Source organism: Bombus pascuorum, chromosome 4 (genome assembly GCF_905332965.1).
Source record: "Bombus pascuorum chromosome 4, iyBomPasc1.1, whole genome shotgun sequence".
In the NCBI taxonomy this organism is placed as follows: Eukaryota; Metazoa; Arthropoda; class Insecta; order Hymenoptera; family Apidae; genus Bombus; species Bombus pascuorum.
Window position 1 is genome coordinate 12,793,661 of NC_083491.1, and position 27,703 is coordinate 12,821,363.

Consider the following 27,703-nt stretch of genomic DNA (forward strand, 5'->3'; position numbering starts at 1 on the left):
AAACATCTAAAATGTAATTCGAATTATTTCGAGAGATTATTATCATTTATATATTCTTTTTCTTTTCAACGTTTAACTTATTCGTATTCATTTAGACAGAATTAGATATTTTATCCTGTGTTGCATTTAGTTTCGAATCCTTAAAACATAGAATGTAATATAATAATATAAATGAAATATGTTTGTAAAAAGTTAATTATGAAAAATAAATTTTTATTCACATTTAGTGTAAAGGAATATTTCTACAAAGAAACTGTAGTTGCTTCGTATAAAGCAGAATATTGCTTTAATTCTCTTCTTTACCTTAAGGAAAACAATGTTATGTTTGCACGGATGAAATTTTATCTATTTCATTTTTCTACCTTTATTTCTAGTCTTCACGTTTATTAAGGACGCAGTTATGAACATACCATTATACACCATTATTTCCAGGAACTCTATTAAGAAAGTAATTAATATTTGCAATTAAGCCAATTAACAAACTCATATGAAACGAAGGAACGAACGTAAATGCAGCGAAGGCAAATGTATTCTTTTATTTCATCGGACGAAATAGAATTACATGAGGATTTTCATTGGCAGCTTTATGACATTTTCGTGAATAAAAAGTGATATTTCTGAATAGGAAAGAATGTATTATCGTTGATGCTAATTTATCTCTTGTAACAAAAGATTTAAGAGTTTTAATGATATTCGCGCTCGATAGCTTCAAACGCGTTGTCGTTTGGTATTTCAAATGGATTAAATAAAAAGAAGAAATTGTGTTAAAAATCTTTTAAGAAATAAAAAATCTTCTAAATTTAATAAGAATATTATAAAATTAGAATGAAAAATGTTATGAAAATTGTTAAGAAAATTGTTTCAATCACGCAAATTAAGACTAGTATAAAAAGTCACTAGATTTTTTACTAATGAATGGGCCAAATTCAAGAAAAACAATGTTTTAAAAAAAAGTTCAATTAAACGTAAAAGTTACCACTTATAAGAGGCTATTATTTTTTACAAGAATAGGACGATGTAGAATTTATTTAAAAACAAATAAAAAATAGCTATGCAATAAAGTTTCGAAGCAGGATTATTAAGTTTATTACCATTCATTATTTCAAAGTTTCCTCCAAACGCTGTAGAACGGTACGTTTTCGGGAGAACCGCTAACGACTCGAATTTACGCACAAACGTTAAACCCACCTAGAAGTTTGTACATGCTAGGCGCAAGCAGTTGTCAGGATCATTTATTACAATTAAGGCACTATTTGACCGACTTAACATATTGTTTAACTGACAATAAAGCCAAGCTATTTTAGTATTCGAATTCCTAAATAAACACGAATATGAAATTAACAAAATATTATTCAATATTTTAGACTGACTCATTTTTATTTTAAGGAACAATATTCTTATATAATAATTCTTAATCGGTAAAAAATAAAATGAAAGTAAAGTGAAGAAGAAAATAAATTACACGTTCAAAGGAAAATTAATAAATTTCAAAACTTAAAACATTCATAGGAAATCTTCCGCGATGTGGAGAATTTTCGCCCAATTTAATATTTACAGTTAATCTACTACTATCATGATATACAATTTAATTTCTAAAGCATCACCTTCAAAAAAAAAAAAAAATTTTGTTTTCAACGTAAAGGACCATTCAAATAAATGTTATTCGCAAAATATTTTACTTTGACTGGGTCGTAAAAACTTTATGAACTAGGCACGTCAATTCCATTCCCTCCGCAGAGTTTATTATCGTAACATTCGCTGGCTGAAAATTATATGTGCCTGCTGAAAATTGATCGCCGAATTTTCCACGGTAGAAGTTTTCCATTCAGGCTTGGAGATTGTTAGCGCACAAAGCATGGATAGCTACGTCTCGATACTTCTATCCGCTTGCAAGTCCAGAAATGTTTCTCTATAAACTTGGCAATGACCCGATAAACTCCCTTGCGAAAGTACGAATTTCAAGTATTTTTCTAAAACTTTTGGTTACGTCTCTCCAGTCATTCGGAATTTCCCGAAACATTCTCCAATATTGCACTCTGATTTTTAAAGAATTGGATGCGACTTCTTTTAACAGTTGAAATCTATTTATTGTTAGATATAGAATAATTGCTGAAATTGGGTTTATTTTTTTCTTGAAGATACCTCATTGAATTCTTCTGGTTTATAATTATATATATTCTTTAAAACTGTCAATTTGTGAAATTTTAGCGTTTTATTATTTTATAAAAAGGAAGAGTAATCTTCGTTATCAAAAATGCTATATAATTAATAAATAAACTGCAGATTTAAATAGTTTGCCTGGTGAAAATCTAGTTCGCTTGAATTGATCAGAATTTTATTAAATAATGAAAAAATATACACGATAATTATTCTCTACCTTCCATTGGAACAATATTGGAAAAGTTAAAAATTTTCTGTCTGCATTTATGTCTCAAAGAATATTTACGATATAAACATTTATGTCTCGATGAATCGTTTAAATATTTGAGATTAATTATTGCACACGAAATATTTCTGGTCGTAGATATATCAAATGGAAAAACTGTTTCTCGGTGATTGTTTGAAATATTTCATAATTTTAATGGAAAACTCTTTACCCTTATCAAAAACTCTATTTGATAGACACAGGTAAAAGTATTTTGTTTAAAATACAAATATCCTATAGTGTTTATTACATTTGATACACAAGCTTCCAAATTGTTTAAGGGAAATTCTATTTATATTCAAATTGTTACTTAAGACGCGAAACAAATCTTAATATTAATTGATATCATGATATTCAAGAGGCTCAGATAAATTGCAGGATTCTGAGATTATATTTAGAAACAGTGGAGGACGACTATTACTATTGTATAAATAGTTTTGTTTGATTAATTTCTGATTTGGGATTTCACCTCCTAAAACAGACTTTGTAAATATCTAGTCTCTGAAACGTCAAACTTGTGTTCTCTGCCCCTTTTTCTTTCAACTTGTTTCACAATTTATTTAGTAAATTTTTGCTGATAGAGATAGTTGACATATAATTATTTTCTATATTATTATCTTTAATAGAAACTTATTTCTCACACCTATCAGAAATATTAATATCACATGTTTACTGAACAACGGTTACAAAAAGTATTTTTACTCAGTCGTATTTATTATATGTAACAAGTGTATTAAATTTTGTACTATTCAGTAACACTCTCATATGGCTATATAAATTTCATCTTATGAAATGAAATGTGATAGAAAACTCTTTGAGAAATAGGAGTATGTAAATACACAAACTTACAAATATTAGTAGATATCACTATCACATTGTTTTTAAATAAACTTTCAAGCATTAGTTAATAATATTACTCTACTGATAAAAAAGAAACACCAACGAACAGCCACAAAATTATCTACATTTACAAAACGATATTACTAGATATCACTATCACATTGTTATCACATTTATATTGTTGTTGTAATTAACGAAAGACACCAAATAAGCTACCATAAAACCACCATCAAAATGAAATTATATGCGCATACCATTCGAAATGCAGCCTATCCACTTATTTGGCCCGATGCGTCTAAGGGCAAGGAAGATGTATATAAGTACACCAGCAACTTATCGTCCGCTTAGCAGTTAATAGATGGAACAATTAGCTTGCTCTTCTACTCGACTGTTGTACGACATTTCGGAGAATTGGCTCTCTCCAGTGGCGAAATGTAGTGGCAACGTAACTCTAGGGTCGATGCAAAACGGAATAAAGTATCCTCTGTTTCCGCGGTATTCCCAGGGAAACTTATTACCGTACAATCGTGTGCCCGTGGATACAATTCATACAATATCCTACCGTGGTGGAACACAAATGCTGCCAGCGTACGGCTTGTCTCGTACACCACACCTTGGCTGGCGCATAAAAGCGGCACGTGTACGTCTATCGTGTATCGTACGAGTAAGTGGCATACTTACATAAATTGAGGGACACCGAGAGGAAAACCGGCGACCTCTCTCTTTTCCGCGTTTGCACATTTTTCTCTCTATCCCTCTATTTCCCTCTCTCTTTCTCTTTCTATCCACAGTTCGTTTCCACGTAGAATACTTTTGTAACATGTTTGCGAATAAACAAAACGACGGTAATCCCAGTGAACCGCTCGTGCGTGCAGTTCTCCTTTGTCGTTGGAACACCGTTTACCCGTTTCAATATCAGTCCGTAAACGAGATCCCGAGGGATCCGCGGGGCTCTCTGAATTTTTCCACAGCCGCTTGCAGAATTCCATTATGAGATGACTTCGAACAAGTACCGTTTCCACGTAGATTCCAGAAATCCGCACGGCCTATGCTAAATTAATATCGCCTAACTAGGGTAGAACTAGCTGAATCCTCGACAAACAGCGGCCAAGCTGTCCACCCGGAAAAGATAAATTTTATTCTTCGTTAATACGAGGGTTGTGAACGTTTCGTTTAAATTAAAAATACAAGAAATTGGCGCCCTGAGGTGCAAATTGAGAGCTTGTTTGATGTTATACGTATAAATTGTAGCGAATTGTGGAGAACTTGGGTTAAACTCGAGTTGAATTAATCGGTGCATATTAAAAAGTATAGCGGGTAATTTTTATTCGCCGCAAGCTGTTTTCATGGGTTTAATGGAGAACATTTTATGGACCAAAGTAAAGAGACAGGTAGTAGCTAGTTCGCGAACGAGTTAATGGAGTTGTGTGTGGCATTTTTAAAACTTAGTTCAGATGCAAAAGTGAATCTGATTAATATTTCTCTATTTATCAATAGTTAACAGATTTGTTTCGTGTATTTTTTTTATTTTTTAATAATTTAAAACAAATTTATTAAAGCTGTAAAGTTAATAATATTTTAATAATACAGGGTCTTTTTATTTAGTTTTGAAGTATAAACATATTTGAGAGGCAACAGAATATTTTCACGAAATTAATTAAATCAAATTATTCTAATTATGAAGAACATGATAAGGGTGGTTTAACTGCATTCATTATTCCTATTGTATTTACTTTCCTGCCTTTCAGTTATGTAAATTTAATTTTTTTTTTTAATAAATTAATTATAGAGCATATGCACCGTTTCTCATTATCAAGTTTTTCGTTTAAATACAAAGATACAGATATTGGCTTTAAATTATGTACGAAACATAAATTAAGCTCTACATACTTCTGTTAAATCGTTCCGCAATTACTGTCTCACCTATCATTCAGTAAATTTCCTCTAATAATTCAATTTTTACTGATTTTAGTTTTTAAACTTTTTATTAATTTTTTAAATTTTTGGTTTGTAAAAGTCTTTCTCAAATTTTGTATCATCTGTTATCGAATATCCTTCACCAATTATAGTTTGCTTCTTCTTTTCATGTTTCACAATATATTTATTTCTAAATATATTACATTTCTTTCTTTATAATCAATTGTTAATGGTTGATACATAGTTGATACGTAGTTGATAGAACGTACCTGTATATTAATTAACAGTTCCTTGCATTTCTAGATAAATTGTAAATATATATAATAAATCAACCTTGAAATTGAAATATTATATTAACCGTTATTAAGAAACGCCAAATTCTTATCATATCAAGCGAATTTCTGCAATCTTTCAACTCTTCAGATTTAATATAATATAATATAATTTTCTTTATAATTTTCACTATTTTAATGGATTACAATTTTTCCAAAAATTAAAGCAATTTTCATACATTTGACACTTCAAGTTCGTTCAGACCAGCAATGCTATAAGCCCAACAGAAATCACTTTCAGGGAATTTGATCACAGCCTGTGAGAAATGTCTTTGAAAGTGTTAACCGCTTTTTGTTCCTTTCTTTCGCGTCCCTTTGTCGATCATTCGTAGATCAAAAGGTTGATCCATGAACCCAACACCCAATGTGAATAACCTTGTCACACCCAATCTGCGGCAAGGATGCCTATACTCTAAAAAATTCTTTTTCGTCCGAAATTGCTGTACATTATTCATCTCTGCTAACAATAAGATACCGATTATCGTGATCAAAGATCGATAATAGGAAATAACGAACCTTCTGACTGTTGGAAAAATTGCTTTTCTAAACAAAATTAATTGTCGAATTTTTAAATCAATTAATTTGAATGAATCTTTTCAGGTGAAATTTTTAAATAAACTAATGAAATTAGTGTAACGAAAGAATGGGTAAAATTATTTATAACATTGTAAATAAGTATTAAGACGTTCGATTCGTTTAGTTTAATAGTTTAGTAGTGATCAAATATACAATATAAAATAAAAATTTTATATATGATTTCTTCCACAAATTTGTTTTCGTTTTTTCCCTAAGTTCTGCAGTTCATATCGATCGTTTATTAGAATTACGTTTCGCGATCCGAAAAATTTTGATAGTAGGTCTCTTAAGTTTTGATGGCAACTTTAAACTTCCTCTTACTGCTGGCTCGCCCGTTATTTGTAGCATCCCTAAATCACCGAGCTGCACCTTTCTTACGTATCCGGCCATAATAAACTGTTTCTCGCCTCTGATCTACGACAGCATGTTCCACGACATATTGTCTAAATGATGCTAACAATAAGCCCAACCGATTTAATTCTTGCACCACATTTTTAAAAACATACGATAAATATGGTGCCAACATTTTCCTCTTTTTATATGCTGAATTTTATGCGTTACCTTTCTTCGACTATTACAAATAGTTTGAAGATAATGAATATTCCAATTCGCAAATGAGAGTACGTGTTAAAATATTAAAATTATATTCATTTTATATAAATTTTGTTCATATTCGGCGCACAATTACGCAGGATCTATGTAACATTGATAAAAATCTCTTTCTATTCTTCCACATAAGGACACATTTATTATTAAGTAAGAGAAACTTCGAGTTTTTACGAGATTCTGTCTATTATACATATAAATCAGTTCAAGAATTTTCGTCTGCACGTAACACGAATAAAATAGTTGCTATGTCATACAGTACGATGAACGATTTCACTACACAGTTCTACAAAATGTTAATTAAACGATGTTCAAAAGAATCGTGATAAAGTAACGATAAATTTCATGAAAATACTTGAAATCCAGATAATGTGAAATAAATACTGTTGAGAAAAGCGTACTTGAAAATCATTGATTAATTGATTACGTGTATATAATTAATATCTAATTTACGCTTATACATCCATCGTGATCCAGTGTATCCAAAGTATTTAATTCAGAAAATTTTCTTCAACTTACAAAATCTATTTCCTTCTTGGTGGTATTAAACGCGTACTAACAGCCGAGGTATCTCCGCTCCTTCGATGAAATACGAGAAATTAGAGAACTGACCACGCTGATCACGTACAGTGGCCGGGACAATCTGTTCGTTCACGTTTGACAGTTTATGTCAGCCGCGTCATGTGTCTACGCGTGATCTTTCCTACTAACTTCGACACGATGTCAATCATGCTTGCTCACCGGGAATTCGTTTCCCAATTTCAAATCTCTTTATCGAATGTACCTTTAACGTTCAATCAAATGTAGAGATTTCAGATTAAAACCTTTAAGTCACCTTACGATTGTGTTATTAATTATTATAAATCGCTAAAAGTGTGTATATTAAAGAGTGAACATGATTTATACACATATAAATAGATATATAGACTGAAACATATTAATTACATATCAAGTTGTGACATATATTGTTCGTGTATGTAATAAATATGAAAACCGAAGAAATTTATATTACAATCCAATATATAACATAAGCATTACATTAATCTTTCTTGTTTTCAATTAATATTTTGCTCGAAATTTATTTTTATACAATTTTGTGATTATGTCATATAATGTTCGCTTTGATAGTAATTGGAATGCATACATATATAGTTTTATAGTTAATGTATATGCATTAGAACTATCGTATTAACCTATTAACTAGGGAAGACGAATTAAATCGTCGATCATAACAATATCTTTATTTAGAAATTGTCAATCATAATATTTTCATATACGAATCCTGTATTGTTCATACATGTCACTTAATTCCTTTTTCATTTGTAAAAATTAAACTTTAGTAGTAATCAAAAACGATAAAAGCACAGCGTTCAAGTCAATAAATTTAACCAATTTGATACATTGTTTACCATTCATTTCCCCTCTAAATTTACAAATATAGCAGACACCAATAGTCCATAGCGTTCAAGCAATAAAATATTTCTTCTTCGCTTGATATTTCCATCGTTTATCATCTCAGTTCCTCAACTCCAGTCAAAGCTCGAAGAAATTTGATAACTCCGACAGTCCTTTAGTTGTATATTTACACGAGTATGCGAAAGTCTCCGAAATGTAGAATGATATCAATAAAAAAATGTAAAATTTTTTTCATCGTACCAGGCTCAAGCTTTTCAGGTTCACTCATGAAATTCAGGTCCACTTGTGATGAAATATTGGTATTGTCTGTTTGGTGCGCAGCAAGCGAACGTTTTCTGCCCTTCCTACCCTTTCTGTTGCCTTATCCCCTTCCCCCTCTGCATTTTCCCTGTAGAATCGGTAAACGTGATAGACAATTGGGGGATGCTAGTTTCAAAAACGTTCTCTGCATCGCGTTCCAGTATAATCGAGCGAACGACAAATACAAAACAATGATGCATTCTGTTGAAGAGCCGCCCGTGATTTTTGAAGCATTTACAACGGATGCCCCGTTGAGCAACGCCGATACGAGAATGCCAACAGATTAATGCTAATTTACTCAATATTTACGTTCCTCCTCGACGCTACTGGCCACGCAACATATTTCCATTGTTTCACTCAGCGGCGTGTCAATATTGGATAGAGTCGGAATGGACTATTCGGATGTTTGCCACGGTAGTCCGCGTATATGCCTCAAAACCTGGCCCAATACATACCTACGAAACCTTCGCTTCCATGTTTTTTTCTCTCGTCATACGATGTTGTGTTCCTATCGAAACGTTGCACTGGCCGAACCAATCGAAATCACTCGGTCGATCATTTTTAAAATTACTATCTTGTCCATTTTATTCATGAGGGCTCTAAAGCATTTTACAATTAAGAATTTTGTATGTTGTTATTGAGAACGTTTCTTGAAGAAAAGAAACTATCTTTTCCTTTATTTTAGTATATATATAAAATATAAATATAAATGTATTTTATTGATTGAGTTACCTAGGAGTTTAAGTTGAAGTATTTTCGATATTATTAATTATAGTTTTACAAAATGAAAGTTAAACTACCTACTAAAGTAAAGTAACAGTTTTTAGACATAAGTGGGTTAATAATTTTCTCTAGAGAATCTCGAATTGCGTCGATTAATGTACTGAAATATATATATGATTCCATTTAAAACAAGGAAGTTGATTTCCACATGATCCCTACGCTCCCACCAACGTTAAAGTTAATAACATCAGTATATGATACCTTTAAAGTCATTCGATATTTATTTGAAACATTTTCCGATGTAAGTAATGTTTGGAAAAACATCCTGGGAAAATTAAAAAGTTAATTTAATAGTATTAAGGAGCAATACGTTAAATGAAACGGGATATGACGAAACTAAAAACGCAATTTTACTAACTTCTTTTTAAAATTTTATTCGAGATTTAATTTCTGTGCTATCTTACGTAGAGAATAAAAGTAGTCATCTTCACTGATAAATCCACCAAATTCTAAACACTTAACCCGGCTACTATTTTGTAGGAAAAAGGAGTACACCTATCTTAACTATATGTTCTATGTGGCATGCTCTCTGCAATAATTTATTCTATTTCACAACAGAATAAAAAGTTATTCAGGCGATGTGGTCTTACCTATCATAAAGAATCTCCCCCAATATACGCGAAGAAAACGAAGAGGAAATTTTTTGTCTAGGTCGGCGAACTTTATTACCTGTAAACAAAACGAGACAACGCGTTTTAACGCTCGGATGCTACATTGAAAGCAGGTAAGCGAAGGTAGAGTATAGCATAGGCGTATAAGATACTTAAACGTCAGAGATACGGTAAGCAATAAAAAGGGAATCATTCTAAGTACGAACCCTATAAAGCTTCAAATGCAAGATTAGCATTCGCGGAAAAACGTAACAATCGTTGTTTTCAAAGACATCGAATGAAATCTTCAAGCTACTAAAATTAATCCGTACAGACGCGACGTATGTATGCGATTCCATGAGTGTTCATAGAAATGGCAGAAAAGATGGGAGAAGCATTACCGTCTGTAGCAGGATATACTGCATACAAGATACAACTCCCGAGGGCGAAGTCTTCGATGCGCTCGAATAATTCAGTATCACTATTAACACGTGGTTCCCATTCAAGCTATTGATGTGTGCAAAATAAGTGACAGTGTCCATCACGTAGCCAGACGTAAATAGATTAAGCCTCGTTAAGAATAATTATGTTGCTTGACTATAAGACACTTCTATTTAAGCAATTTGAATACATACCACATTATATTATGATATGTTATATGATATTATGTTATACTATATTACGTTATATTATACCACATTAAATTATATTACGTTATGTTATATGACGATATAATATATTACGTTATATTACATTACCTTATATGATAACTCGTTATATTGTACCACGTTATATTATATAACGTTATATGATATTATATTATATTACGTTATATGATATATTATATTACGTTACATGATATTACATTATATGATATTACGTTATATTATATTACGTTATATCACATCACCTTATATCGTAACCCGTTATATTATATGTATAAATTATTCTGTTTCTTAGATTTATTAATATTATTTTCCCCATCATTAACATTTAGATGTTGTTACTTAAAAAAAAAATAATATACATAGAAGATTTGGATCCGGTATAATAGTCCCGTTTATTCGTATACACGCTATTATGTTTTTAAACTATTAGAAATATGAAGAACTGTATCAAGCGAAAGCTGTTCTCTTTCGAGGGACAACTAACTTAGCGCAATTGATCATTTTATAGACTATAACATAAAGAACATACGAAGGCTAGCAGCGTTTCCATTTCAGCATTTCATACAAAATGATATTTAAGCCAATTATATCGAGAAACCATTTAGGAGATACTTCGCTTTGAAAATTACGAACTCGTACTATTAGTGCACGAATATGACAATGTGTATGAAACAGATATCTTCGGGGATTGGTATCGTTTTGCGCAGTAGTATAGGAAAGTGCTTTTGTACGTCGTAGTACTTTGTTTCGTCTTAAAACATTTAGTGATAGTCCAAACTAATTAGTGATAATGTTATTTACAACTAACGAGAAAGTAGAGTTTGTACTCCATTGTTGTGACGAAAGTTTATCTTATTTCAAAGTTTGTGATAAATTTTATGAACGTCATTCTACTAGATCAAATTCGTTTATGATACTGAGAAGACATTTATAATTTCTTCTTACCATTAGTAGATATCTAATAATTGTCTACACTCCAATGTAATATAATATAACGTAATTTAACGTAACGTAATACAATATAACTTAATAAAATATGAGGTTATATAAGAGAACGTAACGCATTATATCGTAATACAACATAACGTAATACAATATAACGTGATACTATATATCGTAATACCATATAACACAATACTGTATAAAGTAATACTTTATAACTTAATACCATATAACGTACTACGGTATATCGTAATACTATAAAACGCGGTACTATATAACGTAGTACTATATATCACAATACTATATAACGTAATACTAAGTAAGCTAAAACTATATAACGTAATACTATATAATGTAATACAATATAACGTAATACATTATAACTAAATAATATATATCGTAATTCTATATAACGTAATACTATGCAATGTAATCCGTTATATCGTAATACTATATAACGTAACACTGTATAACATAGACTGTTATAACGTATTATAATTTATCGTAATATAATATAACCTGATAGGAAATAACGTAGTATAGTATAACGTGACACATTATAAAGTAATTGAATACCAACGGTGTCCAACGATGTCCATCGGTGTCCATCGGTGTCCAACGATATCCAAAGATGTCCAACGGTCTCCAACGGTGTCCAACAGTGACCCGAATTTTTTTTTGTGCGCGAGGAGGGGAAAATGCTGTCACGCATGCCCAGCGACCCGTATCGCTGGGTTATGTGGGACTCGGACAGATATCGTCGCCATATCCACTAAAAACCTCTCCTCCTTCCTCTCAGCTTCTTGGTCAGGCAACTCCAGCAGAACCGTTCGGCATTCATCAGGGTTGCCTTGTCCTGGCCCTATTTCTCATTCTGTGTTTAATTACAGTCGACCTCCTTTAAGCCAATTTGTTAGTTTTCTTTGCCTTCCATCTGTGTCTTGAAACTGTCTTGCGGAACTGCTTTCCCTACTCCGCGCTGTTGTTGCGCTCGTCCTCTTCCTAGCCGCCTCCATGGCCTTTTCCATTTTCCTCCTGTGACACATGACTGTTATGCAGAACTGTCCGAATTTCTTCCAGTTCTCGTCGTTGGCGGTCACTGTGGCCATGAGGTTGTCCACGTCTATCTTCTCGCCAAGGCTGTTCTCTAGTGCGGTCCTTCTCTCGGCCCATTTTTGGCACCCGAAGAGGACGTGCTCAGCGTCGTTGTTTGGGTCTGCGCAATCGTAGCACTTGCAGTCGCTATCTTTGCCTATTCTCTTCCTAAAGGCACCAAAGATTCCATGACCAGTTAGTAGCAGCATGGTGTGATGGTCGATGTCCCTCCTCTCTTTGGCAAATAGGAGCGCGTTGTGTATTAGCTTCCTAGTGAAATTCTCTTTCCTGTAAGCACCCCATTCCCTTTGATTCGTCTTGAGCCTCCTTCCAAATTGCCTCCAGCTCTTCCTTCAGTGCGCTGTCGTCTCCTTCGCCGATCCTGGTTTTGTGGATCTTGGTTCTCTCCCAGGATTCCCTCAGCAGCTTCACCTTTATGTAGATCGGTAGATTGCCGGTCAACACGCAGAGAGCCGCATGAGAGACAGTGCGGTAGACCATGGTCGTTATGCATAGGGCAGTTCTTTGCGCCCTTTTCACTATCTTCTTGTTCTTTCCGATTTCCATAGTGTCCGCCCACACCGGCGCACCGTATGTCACGATCGACTTCCGTACGTTGTAGTAAAGCCTACGAGCTAAGCTGGGCGGCCCATTGATGTTCGGTAGGATGCCTCTCAGAGCTCCGACCATCCTATCAGCTTTACCACAAACCGTCTCGATGTGTTTATCGAATCTCCTATTGGTGTCAATCGCGACACCCAGATACTTTATCTGCTCGACCGTTTCGATGACCGAAGTACCCAAGTTGAGTTTGATCACTCTCGGCACACGCATCCCGGTGATGAACATTATCTCCGTTTTATCCTTTGCCAGCGTGAGGCCGACGTTCGCGCACCAATCGTTGACAATCTTCAGCATGGCATTGACTTTGGCGGACGTCTCTTCGTTTTTCTCGACGGCACACGTAATGGCCAAATCGTCCGCGAAGGCGGTTGCCCTGACCATTCTCATGTCGTCGAGCCTCTCGAGCAGCCGGTCGTACACCAAGTTCCACAGGAATGGTCCGAGAACAGATCCCTGCGGTATTCCGGCCGCCACTTCATACTCCACCGTGCCAGGCTGGTTGCTCACTATTATTCTCCTCCCAGACAGATAGTTGCCGATCAATCTTCCGATCTTCCACGGGAGCTTCCTTCTATCGAATTCATTCATTATGCTTTCCCAGCTCAGCGAGTTGAAAGCATTGCTGATGTCCAAGGCGATCCTTACGCAGATTACTCGCATCCGTTTTCAGGTGTTGGCAAACTTCATCACGGGCGATGGCATCCACCGTGCTCCTCTTCTTTCTGAACCCGTACTGCCTTTGATGGAATGGATCCGCTCCGATGCATCTTTAGATCATTCTTTTTAAGTATTTCTTCCATATCTTGTTCATAGCTGGGAGTATGCTTATCGGCCGGTACGCGTTTGGAAGCTTAGGGTCCTTACCCGGCTTCCTGAGCAGTATCACTCTGGCCGTCTTCCAGCATTCGGGAATCCGTCTTGATTCGGTGATGCCGTTCATCACCCTGGTCACGAGCTCGCTCCTACGACTCGCTATCAGCCTCGCGATCTCGCCTGGGACGCCGTCGACTCCTGCTGCCTTCTTCGTGTTCGTTCTTTTTGCGATGTCCACGACGTCGCCTTCGACGATGATAGTGTTGTTGTTACCCTCCTCGTCGGTCTCAGCCTCTTCGCGTCCCTCGTAACGGGAAGGTCCGTGTCCTATGGTGAACAGCCTTTTTAGGACCGCTTCCACCATGTTGATTGGCATGTCGTTGGCTGGCCCTTTGTTCTTGCATCTCTTCATAACCGTACGATAGGGTTTGCCCCAAGGGTCACTCTCGAGGATCTTGCAATACTCCGCCCTTTTCGCCGGGCAGAGTGGCTCGTTTCGTTGTTGGGGTGGGCATCCCGACTTCCCCGATGATCTTCGCTATGTCCTCGTAGAACTCCAAGTATCTCCTCGTAGTTATCTTGGGTCCATTCTCCTGCTTCGCAACCCTGGTTGCTATTTGGTCCCCGGTCGTGGTTACCGAACGAGAGGAGGCCCTGGGATCGACCTTCCCCTCGTCGTTCGTCCAGTTGCTAGATGACCGTCGGGTCGAGCCTGGGACGCTACTCGAATCACCGACGGGGCCTGGAGGCTCCGAAACCCCCTGAGCCGTAAGTTTATTTCCCTTGATTGTCTTATCCATATTGTGTTTGTTTGATAAAAAGAGAATGTCCGTTAACGTAGCCGGTCGTCGTATAATCACTCTGTGTCCTTCCAAACGTATCCAAGCCGTATCCAAGGAACTTGTCAATGTCGTCGTAAACTCGTCGGTCGGGGTTCTATAGTCTTAATTTAATTTTTTATCCATGTGCGCGTCGATTATGTGTGTGCAAAATCCAATTTCTTCTGTCTTAGCTCGATACTAGTTAATTAAATTACGTTTAAATTATACGTTTATAGTATCAGTTTTACCGTCGAGTTCGGCTCTATACATCGAGTACTCCGCGACCCACTAATTTCAGCATCGCTACGAGTCGTCCATCTTGCGACTACTCGTAGCTTCAGCCGGCCCACCACTAGCAATATGGTGTCGCTTCACTAGCATCATGGCGGCGTCCAGAGTTCCTCGCACGCGTCGCGCACCACAATTACGGTATGCAAGAATGGAAATTAAAAGTACTCACAGTGGTGACTGGATACTCGTACAATTTTCACCGTGTCCTGTGCGCTCCTTCCTCGCCTCGATGCGTTCACTTCACTTCTACTAAATAAACTTCTAACTAAATAAAACACTTCTAATAACTCAAAATGGCCGCTCCACGTGGCACCGCGTCCACCTGGTTCCTCGTTTCCACATTTTTAATAATTATAGTTGTTTCAACTGTCTTTGCACAGTCACCGTAGGAATACGCTGTGTTATTATTTTTAATTGTTTTTAATTTGGTAGCCACGCACATGTCGAGTACTACCCTCGCAATTACCAATGGTTACACTTCACTTTGGCGTTTTTTGTTATTTTTTCGCGAAATTCAATCACTTCTTCACATTTGGCTGTATATTGACCGTCCACTAAACGTTACCTCACAGAAAAGTTACAAGAGCACACGCATAATTCGCGGATTACGCGCACAGGTACTAATTTGGGGAGCAAACCGAAAACACGTGCGCTCGCCTCCGCGTCTCCAACGAACTGTGAACGGTGTCCAACGGTGTCCCACGGTGCAGTCCAGTCTAGATCATCCAAAATTCTTTTCGCGACTTTTGGTGACCCAAACTGGACTGGTGCGTAGTTCTTAGCTTGGTATAGTTTTCCAAAGGTTAATCAACTGATTAATTTTTGGAAAACGATGCCAATTACCAGGTCTCACCACGTGGAGGTGACTACGCACGAGACCCGCCCATGATTTATTTAACATTATGCATCGGTCTCGACGTTCAACCTGTTGGCAGGAATGTCGAGTTCTGACTCTACGTGATCATGGGCCTGCGTATAGAGATAGCTGTTTCGTAGCCTAACTGCGAAACATATATCTTCAACGCAGCGGTTACACGAATCTCTACAAACGTAAAACAAAGCTTACACGACGCAATATCTATCTCACACACAACGATTACATCGATCAGTACAAACATCATACAATAATTCGCAACCCTATAGGAAACATTCCGTATCAAAGATACATTTGTCTATCTCGGTACGAAAGAAAAGAAATGAGGCTACTATGGAAAAGGAGATCCAACAATCAGACTATGAAAGAAAACGCGATCTCTCGATTGAACTAACAAACTTACGCGACGTACCCCCGTGCACCAGATAACCCTAAGGTTCAGCCTAACCCAAGCATTGACCTTCGCCCGATACCTGTCACGTAGTTTGGATCTTATCACGGTCGATGGTACATAAAGATGATACCAGTGACCAGCAAATGGGCCTGCGATTTAACACACTCCAACGGAAAATGTTGAACTCTGGGAGGGACCGCCGAACAGTATTACAAAGGCAAGGCCCCAACAGCACAGTGGGGTCCACCCCCACGGGTTCGATCAGAATTACGGAGGACGTGAAATGCAGGTTCCTGTTCAAGTACCGAAGTACCAATCGGACAGCATTGCGGACCCGAGACTCAATCGTCAACAGATTTACAAGTATCACCAGCGTGATCACGGTCGATGGCACTTAACGATGATACCAGTGACCATCAAATGGGCCTGCGATTTAACACACTCCAACGGAACATGTTGAACTCTGGGAGGGACCGCTGAACAGTATTACAAAGGCAAGGCCCCAACAGGACAGTGGGGTCCACCCCCACGGGTTCGATCAGAATTACGGAGGACGTGAAATGCAGGTCCCTGTCCAAGTACCGAAGTACCAATCGGACAGCATTGCGGACCTGCCACTCAATCGTCAACAGTTTCACAGGTATCACCAGCGTGATGACAACGCCCGTGATTCGAGGCGAACGACGAGCAGTCGTCGAGACAAAAGTTGTCCTTGGGCGACCTACGAATCCAAAGAGTTGTCCAGTGCACGTTGACCCGCACGTACCAGGGATACGCTCGAGCGAGTACGCCACGCCGCAGTTTGAAAGAACTGAGCGATCGCGAACAGATAAATCGCGGGAACAATTTTTCCAATGTGGTAAGTGAGGGGATCAAGAGCGACGAGATTTATATTTTTCGTTCCAAGATAGATAAGTATCTTTGTACGGAATGAGCTTGCAATGCACATAACATAGGTATCTATCTTATGATTAATTAAGGCTAAAACGCACGCATCCCACGGTGTCCTATGGTGTCGCACGATGACCCACGATGTCCCACGATGTCCCACGATGTCACTCGGGGTCCAACGTCGTCCCACGGTGTCCAACGTCGTCCCACCGTCGTCCCACGTCGTCCCACCGTCGTCCCACGTAGACCCACCGTCGTCCCACGTCGTCCCACCGTCGTCCCACGTCGTCCCACGTCGTGCCACGGGGTCCAACGTCGTCCCACGGGGTCCCACGGGGTCCCACGTCGTCCCACGGGGTCCTACGACGTCCCACGGGGTCCCACGTCGTCCCACGGGGTCCCACGTCGTCCCACGGGGTCCCACGTCGTCCCACGGGGTCCCACGACGTCCCACGGGGTCCCACGTCGTCCCACGGGGTCCCACGTCGTCCCACGGGGTCCCACGTCGTCCCACGGGGTCCCACGTCGTCCCACAGGGTCCCACGTCGTCCCACGGGGTCCCACGGGGTCCCACGTCGTCCCACGTCGTCCCACGTCGTCCCACCGTCGTCCCACGTCGTCCCACCGTCGTCCCACGTAGACCCACCGTCGTCCCACGTCGTCCCACCATCGTCCCACGTCGTCCCACGTCGTGCCACGGGGTCCAACGTCGTCCCACGGGGTCCCACGGGGTCCCACGTCGTCCCACGGGGTCCAACGTCGTCCCACGGTGTCCAACGTCGTTCCACCGTCGTCCCACGTCGTCCCACCGTCGTCCCACGTAGACCCACCGTCGTCCCACGTCGTCCCACCGTCGTCCCACGTCGTCCCACGTCGTGCCACGGGGTCCAACGTCGTCCCACGGGGTCCCACGGGGTCCCACGTCGTCCCACGGGGTCCTACGACGTCCCACGGGGTCCCACGTCGTCCCACGGGGTCCCACGTCGTCCCACGGGGTCCCACGTCGTCCCACAGGGTCCCACGTCGTCCCACGGGGTCCCACGGGGTCCCACGTCGTCCCACGTCGTCCCACGGGGTCCCACGTCGTCCCACAGGGTCCCACGTCGTCCCACGGGGTCCCACGGGGTCCCACGTCGTCCCACGTCGTCTCACGTCGTCCCACGTCGTCCCACGTTGTCCCACGTTGTCCAACGATGTCGAACGATGTCCAACGATGTCCAACGATGTCCCACGGTGTCGCACGTTGCAGTCCAGTCTAGATCATCCAAAATTCTTTTCACGGCTTTTGGAGATCCACTCTAGACCGACGTTGTCCAGCGTTGTCCACCGTCGTCCAAACATGTCCAGCGGTGTCCAACGGTGTCTGACGGCGTTCCGCGGCGCAGTCCATATTAGATCACCCAATATTCTCTTCGTAGCTTTTGATGATCCAAATTGCACTGTATTAGCGTAGTTCTTAGCTTGGTATCGAATTATTGTACAATGTCTGTGCTGATCGATGTAATCGTTTCCCAAAAGTTAATCAACTGATTAATCTGCGAAAGTTATTACATCGATCAGTACAAATATTGTACAATAATTCGCATCCATACTGGCAGCATTCAGTAACAAAGATACATTTATCTAACTTGGATCGAGAGAAGGAAAATGAAAATACCGATACTGCATATACAATTTAGAATCTTGCAAAATGGACATACAACTCGTTGTGCTAAACTTTTGAAGATATCGAAAGTTATAAATTGTGACGATGCCGTAATATACTTCTCTTAATAATGTGATATCAAGAACAATCAGACTATGAAAGAAAAATCATTTGGGACTCTAGCATATATATTTAATATGCTATGAGACGTTGAAATATGTAACTGAAATGTATTCTCTGTAAATTAATAAATCTGAAACAAACTCATTTACTGAATTTGATACATATAAAAGAAACAGGCATCTTTAAAACGAGAACATTTTATATATGAAAAATAAACTACTAATAATGGTCAATTATAGATCAAATTACTATTGATTAAATTTTAGCAAATATAGAGAATCATTTGTATCTTTTTAAACGAAAGTAGGGTTACGTCGAGAACAAGAATTTTAAGTAATTGAATTTAAACTGAATTAAAACTTGAAAATTTCATATGAAATAAGTAAGACGAGAAAAAATCCGATTATTATAAAATCACTTCTTTTGTCTTTTAACTTTCAACGGTATCTGTTATTCCCTACAACAACATAGTGACTTGCAACATAGTGAACCGAAAGATATGCGCATAAATCATATTTTGCAGAATTTTTGCTACAAACGTGACGATGATCGCGAATGAACTCTTGTTTCATGCAAATGAAATTCGAATATTTATAAAAATACTGTTACTCTTATGTTACTGTTAAAAGATAGAAAATATCGCCGCCGAAAGGATTCGAACAGCTATGGTTCTAAGAACGAACAATCATCAGCATTAATTCTAACAGCAATGAATTACATTTTTTAAAATATTTCAAGCCTTCGTAGCAACATTAAGATATTTCATTATAATACTTCGTTACGTGTTAAAATCGTTCACAATTTCATACATGTATGTATATATATTACATTCGTAATAAAGTACTGTATTTTAACAGACATGGTAACGTTAACGCTTTAATCTTTTAGCAGTATTACAGAAGTCTTTTAGCAGTATTTTCACTAATAAACGTACTAATAAGGGGCGCTGAAAAAAAAAACAAAGCAGTAGCCAGAAGGGCTACAAAGATTCGATCGTCTTCCACTCTATATAAACCCGATCAACACGCCGAGAGTGGAACTGAATGTTCTTGTTTCGCAACGCTAATTTACTACTAATATTTATGAAGCAAAAGATTCTCAAAATCAAACGCGAAGAGTGCTTTGTTATATCTGCAATATCAATTAATCTATCATTAAAATAAAAAAAAAGAAAAGTCTGAAAATTCCCGAAACTTGAGACGCAACACTAATAAATTTAAATCTACGCACTCGTATTTAAACAATACGCAACACTAATAGCGAGGGATCGTACTGCAACCATTTAGGAGGTTGCTGATGAACGATCACACTTGCACAGCTCTTGCAGCTGTATCGTGTGATCCAGGAACAGTGTCCGACAAATGCAGTCGGAGGGTTTGGGTATTTTGTAAACGCAACTCTACTTAACAAAACGCGTTCATTCGTTGTCGCAACGCTAAAGGGAAAAATAAGTAGAACTCGCGATGGAACAATATCGCAATGCTAACTCTTAAAGTGAATTTAATGAAAATAATTATTTAATATATGAAAAAGCTATTTTAAATATTCTGGTATTGCTACTTGCAATACTATAAAATAAAGTGAACACTTTTATAATCTAATTTTAAACAATAGAAAACAGGAAAAATTCTAAAATTTGCAAAAGGCAATCGCGATATCGTAATTCGCAACTCTAAAGCAAACGCGATTATCATTTTATCGTAACTCTAATTCAAACCGTAATCATATTCTCGCCACACTAATGCAAAGCCGCGATGTTATTTCGCAACTCTAATACAACCCGCAATTAATTTATCGCAACACTAATAAGAAAAATCACGAGTGGAGGGCTGACATATCGCAGTGCAACCATTTAGGAGGTTGCCGATGAACGATCACACTTGCACAGCTCTTGCAGCTGTATCGTGTGATCCAGGAACAGTGTCCGACAAATGCAGTCGGAGGGTTTGGGCATTTTATAAACGCAACTCTACTTAAGAAAACGCGATCATTCGTTATCGCAACGCTAACAGGAAAAATTAGTAGAACTCGCGATGAAACAATATCGCAACGCTAACTTTTAAACTGAATTTAATAAAAATTACTACTTAAAATATGAAAAATATTCTGGTATTGCTACTTGCAATATTATAAAAGTAATTGAAAAATAACATTTTTATAATCTCATTCTAAACAATAGAAAACAGGATAAATTCTGATACGTATAGTTCTATAGGAAATTCTAAAAATTCATAATAAAAATTGCAAAAGGCAATCGCGATATCGTAATTCGCAACTCTAAAGCAAACGCGATTATCATTTTATCGCAATTCTAATTCAAACCGTAATCATTCTCTCGCGACACTAATAAAAAGCCGCGATGTTATTTCGCTACTCTAACACAACCCGTAATTAATCTGTCGCGACACTAATAAGACAAATCGCGATTTGCCCAATGGGACGATGGACCGATACATACATCGGCCAAAAAAGCAAAAACTACTACTACTACTACTACTACTACTACTACAAATACTAAAAGCGAGCATAGTGACAAAGTAGTAACAATAATGACTTCCCATGCTCTGGATGACCCAGAGGATGGGGAGCCATTAGTAGTTGCCCTCTTGAGTGGCAGTTTGCCGGGCCTCTTCGGCTTATAGCCTCTTCTTTCTTCGGGCGCAATGCCCGCTGAAACTTAAATCTAAGCTCGAGTCTTCTAAATCGCAAACAAAAAAAAAAACTTGAAAATAAAAATATAAACCGCGGAAGCTGATTGAAGTGCACATGGACTGACCAACGATCACAGCGGTGATCGTTGCTCACTCGCATGTGCGTGCTCGAGCAATAAACGTTCGTTCGCCCACTCGCGACCGCGACCGCGAAATTCGAAAAATCGATAGGAAAAACCAGAGACGAGAGCATGCTCTACTCGTGCCGGTTTCACCGTCGATTTTTCAAATAAATTTCCAGAAACAGGTTGGTCACACGAAAACGTGCCTACCCGACCAGAGACTGTGCCAACCTGCCCGGCCCTACCTACTTATAATTAACAGACATACCAGAAAGTATACTACCTATCCTACCTAGCGCTATATTTAAAAAATGGCAAAACAGGCACACCAACACACCCGCTCCACGGTTCTCACACAAACGCCCGGGTGCAAAGGTCCTACACTAGAGAGGACGTCCCGGGACGCCTCCGACACCCGAGCTTAACACAACATGCATACTCTAAGGTACGTACCGTTTTCCTGAAATCGACTGACGAAGGCTAGTGACCATTGCGTAAAACGTGATAAACACGTCTGAGGAAATGATATCGTTAAAATAAATGTAAGTAAACTTGGAATTATAATTGTAATTTATGGCAATATTAAAAGCGTGGTTGCAGTTAATCGCGTGGATGATATTATCAGAAATTATGATTGTATCGAGACGTAAATTGAATCGATATATGTCTCGACATTTTTAGTATTTGAGATTGTAACGAATGAGAAAAAACGACGCAATTCCACGGCCTAACAACACACATACATAATGTGGAAAATACGTCGTGCACGATACACTAACGCGTCGTCAGTCGCTGAGAAATTATTACATTACTTAATTCTAGATCATCGTGCCCAATGTCTTTCTCCCATTCAAGTAGCACCTGGGCACGTGAATGAGATCCTGACAATGGGCACGGAAGGGGTTAAACCTGAAAATCCTGATCTAAAAAGATGATTAGTTTATGTAATTTTTATTTAACGGACTAACGTTCTTTGATTTTATATTTTACTACTTCGTTTCTGATTAAATCTACTTTATTAATTTAATAGTAACTAAGTAACTCTACTTTATTAATTTAACAAATTAGAGCAAAATTTTAATATTGCAAAAAAGGTAGCGTTAATTGAAAAGGATTGAGGCTCGATCAAATGGAATTATTAACTCTAAATGTATTATTAAAAAAGAAATAATCTCAGGCGATCTTTTTATCAAAGCATATATTCGAAAGTGCAGAAGCAGTGTTCAAAATTATTGCTTTGATTCAAAAATCTGCCTCTCGCGATGTGCCTTCTTGCACGTAAAATATCACACATTCTTGTACGGAAAAAATGAATTTTAACTCATATTTTAAATTCTAGCCAAAGTGAAATAAACGAACGTGATTTAATATTGTCACGATCGATTCATTGCTAAAAATCAAGTATATTTATGTCATACAGGTATATTCGTGTAGATATTTGCCATTTGAAAATATTCATACGGAATATTAACATGCATATTTATAAGTAACACGAATATATTCTCGAGTGTATATGTTTAATCTAATTATTAAAAAACTAATTATTATAATCGCGCTGTGCAAGAAGACCTATCCTAAATTAATAAATTTGAAAAAAGAATGTTACTACTCACGGGTATGAAGAATACCCGCGGTCACTATGCTCGCAAAAAATTCTACGTAATACAACCAGTCACTCGTGCCGATTCGGACCTTTCATCCTACGACATGATTGAGTGACCGGAGGAACAGAAACGCATGCGACTCACCGTTCGAAGCGGAGAAACAGAGGACGAATATCATCAGGAACTGTGTAGGGTCCAGTGGTGGAAATGGAGGTGGCGAAGAATCTGTTACAGAACAAAACACGATGAGTGATTGCTGATTATTTAAAAGGTTGGAGATAATGAAAAATGAAAGTTTATTAACTGTAGTAACTTTAGTAATAATAAAGATTGAAGTACTAATAAACTTTGGTAAGTATAAAAACTGAAACTCTAATATGAAAGTAAAAAATCTAGAAATTAAGAATCTAATGATTTCTGAAATACGTTAGTCATTTGTTTCATAATTCGGTATTAAGACTTTAACACTTATTTTATTTTAATGAAAGAATTACCCCAGAAGATTCTAATCTGCCAAATTTTCAATCAAATTGTATTTCTTAATTAATAGTGATCAAAGAAAAATATACAGAATAGACATAATTGAAGTACGATATGTAAAGATACTTACATTCCTGGCTTTTGAGCTACTGTTAGAAGATTCCCAAAGAAGGTAAAGAAGTTGAAGCAGTGGTATGTCTATAACCAAACATAAGATATCATTAATATCGTTAATACATAATAACAAACTCGAAACTTTACCAATAATTAAGAATATACTCTAATAGGTATGTAAATTGGGACTCTAATATAAAAGTTTGAGAACAAAACATTCAATGATTTTTTATGTGTATCGGACAGTTTTATTGTACTTTGATGTTAAGACTTCTTGTTTCAATTAAGGAGGACATTTACAGCTTTCTAAATTATCAATCATGTTTATTTTATAATTAACAGTATTTCAAACAAAATATACTAAATAGAACAAATTGAAATACAATATATAACACTACTTACATTCTTGAGCTCCTGGAGAGGCTTTATCCTCTTGAGGGAGGCACTGACTCTAATACCGAAAACGAATATTCAACAAAATAAATATATAAAAAAAGAAAAATAAATGACTACGTTACCGCGACCGCTTAAATTATGATCGGCGAACAAGAACTCTAATAGCGCGTACAAATTTGATTGATAAAATTCTATTATTTTCGCGTATGATTATTCGATCGAATTTGATCAAGACTATCGTGATTTTAAAATATTAAAAAGAAGCTATTACGTAGCAAACACTGACTCTACAACCGCATTGCGCGCGGTCACAAATATTCCCTGAAAATAAAGCAGTTTAGGGGTGGGGATGGGGGGGTGGAAAAGAAGCGAAATGTCGTTTCGACAATTTTCTTCTTTTCCCTATCGAACGTTTATTTAGAAAATACTGCTATTTTTTACATTTAAAAATTACTATTGAGAAATATCAGGACAAGTATGACAATATTAGTTGAAAATTGTGAGATATTTCTCGATCGCTAACAAATGCTTACGAATATCGTGAATGCAATGCAATCGCTTTCAAGAATTATACTGTTCGCAATTAGAATATGTACTGTGAATTTTCGTTATTAGAATACGAAATATACATTCCACTAATACACTATACTCGCGAGTTATAAATATTGGAAAATATTTGTAAGAATTCAAAAGTTTGCCACTAAATATACTTAAGGAATACTTGACAAACGCACGCGAAATCTTGTTTCGAAATATTTAAATCTAACTGTTACCAAGTTGCAAGTTTATGACGTTAGCAGTAGCAAATTCACATAATACAACAAAAGAAATTGAATTTCATAAGTGATTTATTGAGATATAACTCAATTTGAAATAATAAGACAATTCGTTAAAAATTCGTTTGAAATAAGAGAATGATTTCATAAATCGGAAATAGAACAATAATTTATTTAATCGAAGCTATTGACACAGCATATATAATTCTGCGTCTTGCGAAAGAAACATTCGAGTCATTGTACTAAACTGTTTAATATTCTCCAACATCACTATAATAATCTTCCCTTAAAAATGAAAAAATAAAAAGAAGCTCGGACAAAGAGACAATGAAAGACAAATCGCGACTCGTTCGTTCGCGATCTTTTGAAAGAATCAATGGATTCACGCGACGCACTCCCGTGCACAAAATAATCGCAAGACTCAGTGGCAAAGAAGAATCGATTTTTATATTTCATTACAAGTCAGATAAGTATCATTGTACAGAATGAACTCAGAATGGATTTGAGAGTCAAGACATATCCCACGTTGTCCCACGTCGTCCCACGTTGTCCCGCGTTCTCCCACATTGTCCCACGTTGTCCCACGTTGTCCCACGTTGTCCCACGTTGTCCCACGTTGTCCCACGTTGTCCCACGTTGTCCCACGTTGTCCCACGTTGTCCCACGTTGTCCAACGTTGTCCAACGTTGTCCAACGTTGTCCCACGTTGTCCCACGTTGTCCCACGTTGTCCCACGTTGTCCCACGTTGTCCCACGTTGTCCCACGTTCTCCCACGTTGCCCCACGTTGTCCCACGTTGTCCAACGACGTCCCACGATGTCCCCCGGTGCCCCCGCGGGGGGGTATTAGTCCAGTCTAGATCACCCAAACTATTTTGGATGATCAAGACCAGACTATATTCAAGTAGTTTTTAGCTTGATATCGTTTTTCAAATAATAATACTAATATTTAAGATAGTAGTTGGTGTATTATTATTTGGAAAACGATACCAATTACCGGGACCCACCACGAGGAGGTAACTACGCTCGGGTCCCATTTACATAAACAGTTTTTAAGCATTGGAAGCAGAGAAGTCAAATTATTTTAGAACAAAGAAGTATCGTGTATTGAAATTTATTAATTAGAATGGTTGTAGTACGTGGATTTGCATAATCATACTTGAATATTGAACTTATCATCAAAGAAACGAAACCATGCAAGATACCAATTGTAGTGCGTATGGATGAATTGTAAGTTGTCGCTGCTTTCGATTAAATTGCACTTGCTTCCTTCATTCCACGAATACGGTGCTGTTTCCTTGATTTTGAGCAGACATGGAAAATTACATCCCATCCATAGACACTCAATAGGTACACTCTGCGTTACCATTGTTTTTATATGAAATAGTGAAATGAGAAATTATATACTATATTTAAAATTAAAAAATAATGCTATATAGAAATCAAATCGCACTTCAGGGACTTGAAAGATTTCGTAAATATTAAATAAAACGAAATAAATCATTAATTTACTCACAACGAATTGATGGTATTCATTTAAATCAACGAATATAGAGTTGCTTCCAATTAATGGTACAACTGTTATAAATTAAGAGCATAATTACTTTGAATTAATGGGAGGATATGGTTATAAATTATTGGTATAATTGTTAAGAACTAATGGAGTAATTGTTTTAGATTAATGGCTTAAATATTAGAAATTCATGGCTTACCTGTATAAAATAACAGTTTAAATGCTATAAATTAATAGTTTAAATGTTGTAAATTAATAGCTTAAATTCATAAAATAACAGTTTAAATGTTGTAAATAATAGCTTAAATGTTGTAAATTAATAGCTTAAATGTTGTAAATTAATAGCATAAATGTAGTAAATTAATAGCATAAATGATATATATTAGTAGCTTAAATGTTATAAATTAATGGTTTAGATGTTGTAAATTAATAGCTTAAACCTTATAAATTAATAGTTTAAATGTTATAAATTAATGACTTAAATGCTATATATTAATGGCTTAAATGTTATTAATTAATTATTTAAGTGTTGTAAATTAATGGCATAGACGTTACAAATTACTAGTTGCAATGTTATTGTTTGGCTTTTTCTTTATTTACCTTATATTCAAATTCTTCTTCGACGTTCACTCTTCGGGAGTTCAAGCACCAAAGAACTCGCGCGCGACTTGCGTGTTCCTTATATAACTTGACAAGGTGTGGGGGGGGGGGATGTTAATCAAACGATGTTAATCAAGAGCGACGAGATTTATATTTTTCGCTCCAAGATGGATATGTATCCTTGTACGGAATGAGCTTACAATGCACCTAACATAGGTATCTATCTTATGATTAATTAAGGCTAAAACGCACGCATCCCACATTGTCCCACGTTGTCCCACGTCGTCCAACGACGTCCCACGGTGTCCCACGGTGCAGTCCAGTCTAAATCATCCAAAATTCTTTTCGCGGTTTTTGGTGACCCAAACTGGACTGGTGCGTAGTTCTTAGCTTGGTATCGTTTTCCAAAGGTTAATCAACTGATTAATTTTTGGAAAACGATGCCAATTACCAGGTCTCACCACGTGGAGGTGACTACGCAC

General features: G+C 37.3%; 1 protein-coding gene and 1 long non-coding RNA gene across 3 annotated transcripts in view; both read right to left on the reverse strand.

Annotated features, from left to right (window-relative positions):
- Nucleotides 1–12,279: 12,279 nt before the first annotated feature.
- Nucleotides 12,280–12,699, reverse strand: LOC132906126 (uncharacterized). The gene has a single exon (XM_060957996.1). The coding sequence runs from the start codon at nucleotides 12,697–12,699 to the stop codon at nucleotides 12,280–12,282; it is 420 nt and encodes a 139-aa protein (XP_060813979.1).
- Nucleotides 12,700–15,725: 3,026 nt separating this feature from the next.
- Nucleotides 15,726–27,703, reverse strand: part of LOC132906481 (uncharacterized) — a 41,526-nt gene continuing 29,548 nt past the window's right edge. Inside the window, exons 7-9 of one of the 2 annotated variants that reach the window (XR_009657989.1) lie at nucleotides 27,503–27,588; nucleotides 18,411–18,496; nucleotides 15,726–15,798 (exon numbers count right to left, since the gene is read on the reverse strand). This is a non-coding gene — a long non-coding RNA (uncharacterized LOC132906481). Of the gene's footprint in view, nucleotides 15,799–18,375; nucleotides 18,497–27,502; nucleotides 27,589–27,703 lie in introns of those variants that run through there. The other variant, XR_009657988.1, reaches the window with a different exon arrangement.